This window comes from Grammomys surdaster, unplaced genomic scaffold (genome assembly GCF_004785775.1).
Source record: "Grammomys surdaster isolate TR1022 unplaced genomic scaffold, NIH_TR_1.0 66, whole genome shotgun sequence".
NCBI lineage: Eukaryota > Metazoa > Chordata > Mammalia > Rodentia > Muridae > Grammomys > Grammomys surdaster.
Window position 1 is genome coordinate 6752774 of NW_021604568.1, and position 10082 is coordinate 6762855.

Genomic DNA, 10082 nt, shown 5'->3' on the forward strand with positions numbered 1-10082 from the left:
GTCTTATTCTTTTTAGAGACAGGGTGTCATATATCCTGGGCTGATGTCTAACCTGGTCTTAAAACAAACAGTGGCAGGTTGCCGAGGCAGCTCTGTGGCTAGAAATGCCTGCTGTACAATCCTCAGCACCCAAGTTTGTATCTCAGCACTTCTATAACAATCCAAACTGCTAACAAGAGTCTGTAACTTCAGCTCTAAGGAAGCAGTACCCTGGCTTTTACCTGCACACACAAGTACACATAGAGAGACACAGCACAAATACTCCTGGGGTTTGTCATTTTATGTCTTTAAAATAGGATCTATGTAGTCCTGGCTGTCCTGGAACTTGGTATGTAGGCTAGGTTCCTTCTGTCTCTGCCATCCAAGACTATAGACATGTACCACTTGCCTGGTTTTTATCTCTATTTTAAAATCAGGATCTCAGGGCTTAGGGAGATGAGTCAGCAAAGTGCTAGCCATGTAAGCACTGGAATCTGAGTTCTAACCCCAGCACCCACATACAAACCTAGTATGTGCTTGTAATTGAGTGCTTAGTAGGCAGAGAAAGGAGGGTCTATATCTCTGTCTGCTGGCCAGCCAACCTGTCTAAATCAGTGAGTCTCAGGTGACAGGGATGGCTCCTGAGGAAAACTAGCTGAGTGACTTCTGACATAAACCCCCATACCCAAGTTAGATTTTTTTCTATTTTGTGTGTATGTGTATGGGAGTGTAACATGGCAAACAAGTGGAGGTCAGGAATCTTTGTAGGACTGGCTCGCTCTTTCTACCATTTGGTTCCAGATTCAAACTCAAGTCGTCAGGCTAGGCCAGGTGACACTACCCATTGAGCAATCTCTCTGGCCCACAAATCAGGATTTCTTATATATGATATTACCCAATAAAGAGTTAATTCACCAAACTTTGATTATCTGTGTACACCTGAGATTTGGAACTACATCATAAAGTTAGTGCTAACAATGTAAACTTACTTGTAGGCAGGTTCTGGGGGTGTGAGTAGTTAACCACAGTGTATTGCGTGCTTACTCGACTCCCAATAAGACTGTGAATACTAACTACAGTGACCGTGTCGGCAATATCTAAGAATTAAACACCGTCCCTGCATGACAACTGGAATATGACAACCAGAAACTTACGTCTGGTTCTCTTCAAGCCAAGAAACATGCCTGTTCCCCTTGCTTATCTTCATTTGTATCCTCTGGCTTTGGGAACTCTAGCTGTAAGAGCTGTGAGTCCTGCAAGCCCTTCCAGTCACTCCCTGAACCTGAGGATGGCCTTGGAAGTCCCTGAGTAGATGCTGGCGCTGGTTATCAGTAAGAGAGACGCTGAAGTGGCAGTGAGCTCTATAGTTACCCACTGTCAGCAACAGCCGCAGAGCACAACATAGCACCAGTGAGTTCGAAGACAAGGGGTAAACACCTATTTATGGCAGTGTAACTTTAATTCAGACACTGCCTTTTAAGCACTTTGTTTTATACAATCCAATCGTGGCTCAGTGGGTAAAGGTATTTGCCACCAAGCTACCTGAGCTTGGATCCAGGACCCACATGGTGGAAGGCAGAACCAACTCTTACTCTCTTCCCTTAGTACTATGGCACACGCACAAGAAGAAAACAAAGAATATGTCGACACACCTCAAATTGGCTAAAATAAATTTTTATTAAATGTCAGAAGAGATTTATGTACAATTCATAAATTCTTTACAAAAACAGTCGCCAATGTAAGTCTAATTTCTTAAAGTTCTGTACAGATTTGGAAATTTTGCTATGAAGTAAGTCTATAAAATATTTTTTTAGAAAGCATTAGGATGCTAATTTTAGGCAAAATAATGTTTATAATTAAGTCTTTGTGAAAGCAAGGTTCTCAAAGACTCTGATTCTTTATCCAAATGATGAGAAAACAAAACCATTAAACATGGAACCAGATGATCTACATGACTGAGGAAACAACAGGGTTCTGTAAACGTCTGGTAATTCACCTGAAAGGTTTTGCTACTGTTACAATCAGTGCCATTATCAACAGCCACACTGAGGGAATTTTGTGACACCTGTCCCAGTGGCACTGATATATGCAAATACACCATCATAAAGAAGCACCTCATATTTAAGGGATGTTAAGGAGAGCCATTTCTAACAGGAGACAGTCTCTCCGGTCTCAGAGCTGAATAACAGTGCGTTAGTAGTATCATCGGAATTTTTTTTTTAAGTTCAAAATAGGACAGGAACATGTAAGTGGCCAGTAGTTTTTGGTGCTGCGCACACCCCGAGGTTTAACAGACTGGCTTTGAATTCAAACCAAAGCTGTTCTGAAGGATTCCCACCCAATCCATGCAGTTGGAAGGCAGAATCCCAGTTTTGGGAAAACAACCAACCTACCTCAAAGATGAGAAGCAACCAGCAACTTTCTCATATTTGGAATCACAAGGAATTTGGAAATTCAGTGTTTTCAGTTTTTCCCCTGAGTTATGAATGTTTTTTTTACATAGTCTTTAGTGTAGCAAATACATTCTATTGTTTCAAGTTGTACACATAATGCTAGGGTTCTGGTGCTGAAAACAGAAGCTAGCTCTTAGAGTAAAGTGGTAGTGGTTACATGCTTTGTGACAATCTTTGGTGTGATGCAGACCTGCAGAAGCCTCCTTACTGTGTTTCTCATATACCCTTGTATCTTCAAGTTATTTTCAAAGGAGAAACCACAAGACCATAATGAAGAACAAGCAGACCATCCTGAAAAGGGAGAAAAGGGATGATTTTATAGTTCTTTGAAAATTAGTTATATATTATATGTGATCAAACCAAAACTGGCTTATTTTTCATAATCTAACAGTAATGAGAAATTCTTTAAAGAAAAAAAAATAGCGTACAAAAAAAGAATACCTTCTTTTTATTGACATCACCAAAAACTCCTTATCAATGTATTTTTTCCCTTTTTTTCCTTTCTTTTTATCCTGACCACAACACTGCCTCCCCACCCACAAACTCCCCTGTCCCCTGCCTTTCCTTCTCTTTTATTAAGACAGAATCTTACTATATGGCTCAGGCTGGCCTTGTACTCACACAAGTGCTGAGATTACAGGCTGCAGCACATGCCCCCCAGCTCCTTTTCTCTTACAACTTGGAAGAGAAGGTGTTATCACTTCCCTGGAGCTGGAGTTACAGGAAATTATGAGCTGCCTAACATGGATGCTATGAACCAAACTCTCTACAAGGGCAGGACATGCTCCTAACCACTGAGTCATCTCTCCAGATTCTTAGTTCCGTTTTGAGATGGTCAAAAATTTCTGAGGTGAAATACTTCTTTTGTCCCAGCCTCCTGAACAGCTCAATCATGGGTGATCCACCCCAAACAGGTCAATGTGTTGACTTTCATATAACCATAGGTAACTAGAGGCGTGCATTTATAACCAAAAGCAACCGAGAAAAGACCTCTGTCCAGACTGTTTAACAAACTGACTGAATACGAAGTCTATCTAAAAAAGACTCCATTTCCCTAAGTTGTAACAAATCTGTTCAAGAAATAAAATGTTGGGATGGGAGTGGTGGTGCACGACTTTGATCCCAGCACTTGGGAACTTGCTGAAGCAGACAGGCAGAGCTCTGTGAGTTTGAGGCCAGCCTGGTCTACACAGTTTTCTAGGACACTCAGAGCTGCATAGTAAGACTCAACAGAGGATGGGCACACAACTTTCATTCCAGCACTTGGGAGGCAGAGGCGTATGGGTTTCTGTGAGTTCAAGGCCAGTCTGATCTACAGAGCAAGTCCAGGACAGCCAGGCTACACAGAGAAACCTTGTCTTGGGGGGAGGGGGGGGAGAAAAAGGGAGGGAGAGAGGGAGAAAGAGAATGTTTATTTCACATATGCAGCTTACTATTGTAATAAATCCTGTAACACTCACCCATTTGATGAAATGCATTTTAAATATTTTGCATCTTCATTGAGGACTGCCAGCTAACTAACCTTACACAGTCCCACAAATGAATTAATTCATCGCAAGGGAACCAGTCAGGAATTTTGAGAGTGTATTAACTTTGAGTTGTGGGTCTGCACTTTTTTTTTTTCAGACAGTGTCTCAAATAGCTTCAGCAGGTCTCAGTCTAGCTATACAGTCAAGGACGGCCTTAAACTCCAGATCCTGCTTCTGCCTCCTGTGTGATGGTACGTGTGAGCCACCACATCCAGTAAAAACAGCTGTTATAAAACAAGATCAGCTGTTTCCACTAGCACTCTTAAATAATAAATTCAAGGGGTTTTGCTTGTTTATGAATCTTTGTTTTTGTTTGACACAGTCTCCTCAAACTCAACCTCAAGCCTAGGTCCTCTAAAGAGCAGGCAGTACTCCTAATTACTGGGGCATTTCTTCAGCTCTCCTGACACAGATCTTTTTTAATTCACCAGTCAATGTGTTCTGCATAAGCCTGATAAGGACCTACCTGCATTGCTGCATCACCTATTGCACGTCGGATTTCCCGTAGAGTTTGGTACCGCTCCAATAAGTGATCCCCACAGATGATATCTACCTACGGAAAAAGAATGTTATCAGACCACTTTCCTGCTTGAAAATGCATGAAGCGGGAAATTAGCTTGATTACTTCAAGATTATATTTTATAGGAGACTTCTTAAAACCTCTATCACTTTCTAACATATTTCATGGGGCGTGGAGCTCACTCATTGCTTAGGCTTGATGGCCAGTGAGCTCAGGGAATCCACCTGTGGCCCTTGGGCCTGGCTTTTGCTGAGAATCTGAATCAAGTTCTACATGTCTGTCAAACTCTTCTGATAAAACATTATCAAGAAAAGCTTTTGAGACAGGCATGGTAGCGTATGGCATTAGTCCCCACTCAGAGGACTTAGGCAAGAAGAGGACCAAGAGTTGGAAGCTAGGTTGGCAATTTTCCAAGATTCTCTTAAAATAAAAATGTGGGGGACTAGAAAATGACTCTGTGATTAAGAGCACTTGCCACTCTTCCAGAGTACCTGGATTTTTTGATTGGTTGGTTTGGGATTTGGTTTTTCAAGACAGGCTGTCCTGGAACTCTGTAGACTAGGCAAGCCTCAAACTGCTTGTCTCTGCCTCCTGAGTGCTAGGATTAAATGGCTATGTCATAGCCAGCCAGAGTACCTGGGTTTAATTCCAGCACTCACACAGTGGCTTACAACCATCCTTAACTCCAGTTTCAAGGGAGCCAATGCCCTCTACTGACCTACACAGACAATATAGGCAAAATGCATATGTATGGTACACATGTGGACAAAATATTAATATATATATATAAATTTTTAAATAACTGAAAATAAAACTTTGAAAAAGTCTAGGAGACAAACATTATGTCATACATCTGTAAACCCAGCAGCACACAAGAAGTTGAGGCAGAAATGTAGCCACAAACCCAAGGCCAGTCTAAGCTATATATTGAGACCTTAACTAACAAACAAGCCAGCCAGCCTTAGCAGCACAGGCCTTTAATCTCAGCACCTGGGGAAGAGGCAGAAGCAGGTGGACTTCTTTGTGTCATGTGCCAGCCATGCATACACAGGAGGTCCTGTCTCAAAACAAAACAAATAAAAAACAGAAAAACAATGGGCTGGAGAGACAGCTCAGCAATTAAGGGCAGTAGTTGCTCTTCCAAAGGGCCCAAGTTCATTCCCAGTACCCACACGGTAGCCTACACCCATCTGTAACTGCCCTCTTCTAGCCTCTTTGGGTACTGTGTACAGGTAGTGCACAGCTATATGAAGGCAAAACACCCATACACATAAAAGTTTAAAAAAAAATAATTGTTTATTATTTACCATCTCTAGGATTTGGAAAATTTAAAGACAAATGCACATAAGTCTATTCATTTGATAATCTTTACTGTTATCTCAGTGTTTTGAGAGAAATGATGCTATAACTATTACAAGGTATGTACTAACATTAAGGAAGAAATATTCACCTACAGATCTAAAGCTGGCAAAACGGAAAGATAAAACAAAATTTAAACCATTTCTAAATGCAAAAACTCTTGAATGTTATAAGGGAAAACTGAAACTCACCTTTAAAAAAAGGATTGCTGTATGTGTGCAAGATTTGTGTGCACCACACTGAGTGTGGAGGTCAAAGGAGGTCTCTGGAAAGGAAGGTCCCTCCTACAACTTTGTTGGTCCCACAGACTGAGTTCAGATGACCAGATTTACAGAAGTCTTTACTTGCTAAAAGCCATCTCTGTGTACCAAACACATTTTTACCGATCACACAGACACTGAGCCCTGCCAGGAGAGCAGTGTCTCTTTAGTTTTTAAAAAGCATGTTAGGCTGGAAGAGATGGTCCAGTGCTCAAGAGAACGAGATGCTCTTCCAGAGGACCAAGGTTTGATACTCAGCATCCACACTGACTCACAACAGTCTAAAACTTCGACTCTAAGGAATACAACACCTCCTTCTAACCTCTGTAGGCATCGTGCAAATGTGGTTCACAGATCACACGTAGGCAAGAACACCCACACACATAAAATACAAATAATTTTGGGGTTTTCTGTTTTTTTTTTTTTTTTTTTTGCTGGGCATGGTGGCAAATGTCTTTGCTCCCAACACTTGGGAGGCAGAGGCAGGCGGATCTCTTAAGTACAAGGCCAGTGTGGTCTACAGAGTTCCAGGATAGCCAGGGCTACACAGAAAAAGGAGGGGAGGCTGAAGAGATGGTTTTGTGGTTATAAGCACTGGCTGCTTTACCAGAAGACCTGGGTTCAATTCCCAGCACCCACATGGCAACTCACAGCTCTGTAACTCTAGTTCTTGGGAATCTGACACCCTCATATAGAAATACATTCAGGCGAAACACCAATGCACATAAAATAAAAATAAGTTAAAAATGTAGAGAATGTGGAAAGACATGCTAGCTCAATTTAGCCATTTCTGTATGTATACTGAAAACATCCCCGTACATGCTGCACAAAATATTTAGATGATTTTTATCAATAAAAACAATTGGGGGTCTAGAGAGATGGCTCAGTAGTTCAGAGCACTTGTTATAGAGGACTGGAGTTCAACTCCCAGCATCCACAAAGAAGCCCACAAGTGTCTGTAACTCCATTTCCCAGGGATCCAATGCCCACTTTTGACCTCTGGGGGAACCAAGCATGTATAAGGTACACATGTATTCATAAAAGCAAAGTACTCTTAAAGAAGACAAAAAGTAATCTAAAAATTGGACTGGAAGCTGGGCATGGTGGTACATACTTTCAATCACAGCACTTGAGAGGCAGAGGCAGAGGCAGGTAGAGGTCTGTGAGTTCCAGGACAGCCAAAGCTACAGAGAAACCCTGTCTCTAAAACCCATAAATAGCCGGGCGGTGGTGGTGCACGCCTTTAATCTCAGCACTCAGAGGCAGAGGCAGGCGGATTTCTGAGTTCGACGCCAGCCTACACAGAGAAACCCTGTCTCAAAAAAACCAAAAAAAAAAACAAAAACAAAAACAAAAAACAACATAAATAAACAAATAATTTAAGGAAAAAAAAAAAAAAAAGGAGGGTTGGGAAAATGGCCAACAACAGACAACAACAGATAAAAGTGTTTGCCAAGCAAGCCTGATAACCTAGGTTTGATGGCCCAGAGCCCACAGTGGAGGTAGAGAACCAATTCCCAAAGATTTCCCCCTAACCTCCATAAACGTTTAAAGTCAACCTTGAGCTTTGGAGATGTCTATACATGGGGACTGAGGCAAGCATGGCAGTGCATGGCCATAATTCTAGCACTTAGAACGAGGTAGAGGCAGGATCTGGAACTCAAGGTCAGCCTTGACTCCACAGGAAGTTTGAAAAGAGCCCAAGCTACATGAAACCTTGTCCCAAAGCAACACAAATTAAATAAACAAATAGAAGTGTACTCTGATCAAAATGTAGTCGTAGAAGGAGCAACAGATATCCTAGAGCCTGCCCACCTGGCTATCGCTTCCTAGTTACAGCACACGATCAAGTCACCATGTTGTAAGATGGTTTCCTCTCCTAAGCTGATTCTGTTATGTAAAAAACGTCTCAATGCCGGCCTGGGGATGGAGGGAGGCACGGATGGAAAGGAAGGCACACATATACAGATACCAATAGATATTACTGCTAAAAATAGCATAATTTCAGTCATTTTAATTCATGTATATGCTTTAGTCAACAATATACAGTATATTTATAAACAAATTTCTATCAAATTTTACATAATAGCTAAATCTGATGAATAAAAAGCAAAGCTATATAAAGGTTTATTTTCAGTTAACCCATAACTAAAATTTTGAGTACATTTTATCTTTTATTTTTTGGTTTTTCAAGACATAGTTTCTCTATATAGCTTTGGCTGTCCTGGAACTCACTCTGTAGACCAGTCTGGCCTCTAACTCAGAAATCCGCCTGCCTCTGCCTCCTAACTGCTGGGAATAAAGGCGTGCACCACCACCACCAGATTTATTTTGATTATTAGTAACATACAAGGTTTGATGTTTCCTAATTTACAAACAAGAAAATACTATAGAAATAGGAGACACTTTTTTCAATCCTTAAAAAGCTAATAGGGTCTAGATTAAGTATTTCAATTTTCTAATCAAGTTTCTATGTTACGCTTGCACAGATGTCTTTCAGTAATCTCTAGATCCACTACCAACTGCAAAGATCTGGAATCCAGGCCTAGAAACCTGCTAATATTTCCCATAGCTCTAGTTTCCTCTGGAATCAAGACATGGTCATCAGTGCAATAGGAGATGGAGGCTGTGACTGATGGCTAATCTTGGCTGTCAACTGAATACATCTGTAATCAATAAAAAACAGGCAGTTTATTTTCTTAATTGGATCATGTGAGGCCAGAAGCTCCAGCCTAAACCAGGTCACAGATTCTGATGGCCGCCTATCTCACTGGCAGGTTCTCCTACCCTGCTGCTGAGGTATTGCTGCACTGGTCTTAGTTGTCTTAGCTTCAAGGGCTGAATATATACCAGATTCTTGACCTTTGCAACAGCCTGTAAAGCCTTCTAATAAATCTTTCTTTTATATGTTATATGCATATTTAATATATATATATCATCAGTTTTGTTCCTCTGAGGAACTAAGATGAGGTAACTCAGATATGATTAGAGTTGGAGGTGAGAATCACAATGTATCAACATTCTATTAACAGTCACAGTAACTACAACATCATAAAAAAGCCACTCCACACTCCAGAGACCATTCTGAGGTGGTCGTGCAACCTCACCTTTCCTTCTACACACATGTACTGTACCTGACAAGCTGGATCGAGACCCATTTTTCTTCTAAGAAATTTTTCTACATGCCCAATAGTTGCTTCTCCTGAAACACGCACAAACTTCTTTTCCAATGGCTACAAAAACAGATAAAGACTTTTCAGATTATGTAAATGTATACATACATAAAATGTACAAGCTTTAAAGCAAATTTTAAAACAAAGATGATTTTATGAATGAGTCAATTTGTAGTCCAAAGAAAAAGTATAAATTCTGAAAATCTTATAAATACCAACAACTTTTTTAATAGAAAGGCTTGTTAGTTAACGTTAAAGCTCATGTAAAACAAAACGTGTGGTATAACTGTACATGCTTGAAATCCTAACCCTCGAGGATGGAGGCAGGATTGTCAGTTCAAGATCAGCCTGAGCTGATGGCTGGCATCCTGGCCAAGGCATTGTTGTTGCCTTGTAGTTCCAAATACTTGGAAGAAGCAACACAAGAGGATTTCTTGACTACTACCCCAACAGCAAGGTAGTACATGTCTGGAGTTCCAATTACTTGAGAAACTGAGGCAGAGGGTTTACTTAAGTCTAGGAGCTGAAACAGTCTGGACACATAGTGAGAAACATTTTTTTAAAGCAAGGCATGGTGGCTTACACCTGTGATCCCAGTACTCTAGGGGCTGAAAACTGCTATGAGCTAAGAATAGCCTAAGTCATGGGCCTATTTCCAAAAAGAAAAAAAAAAAAAAAGGAGAGTGATAGAGAAGGGGAAGGAAAAAGAGGAGAGGAGAGAAAAAGAAAGGAGGGGGGGAGAGGAAATGGGAGAAGAAAGGAAGGGAGAGAGAGGAAGGGAAAGGGGAGAGGGAGAGGAAGAGGGGGAA

General features: G+C 41.0%; 1 protein-coding gene across 2 annotated transcripts in view; it reads right to left on the reverse strand.

Annotated features, from left to right (window-relative positions):
* Positions 1-1637: 1637 nt before the first annotated feature.
* Positions 1638-10082, reverse strand: part of Pcgf6 (polycomb group ring finger 6) — an 18714-nt gene continuing 10269 nt past the window's right edge. The window contains exons 8-10 of one of the 2 annotated variants that reach the window (XM_028773971.1): positions 9235-9333; positions 4428-4514; positions 1638-2723 (exon numbers count right to left, since the gene is read on the reverse strand). In XM_028773971.1, the coding sequence (XP_028629804.1) occupies positions 2667-2723; positions 4428-4514; positions 9235-9333 (243 nt within the window). In that variant the 3' untranslated portion in view covers positions 1638-2666. The remainder of the gene's footprint in view (positions 2724-4427; positions 4515-9234; positions 9334-10082) is intronic. The other variant, XM_028773977.1, reaches the window with a different exon arrangement.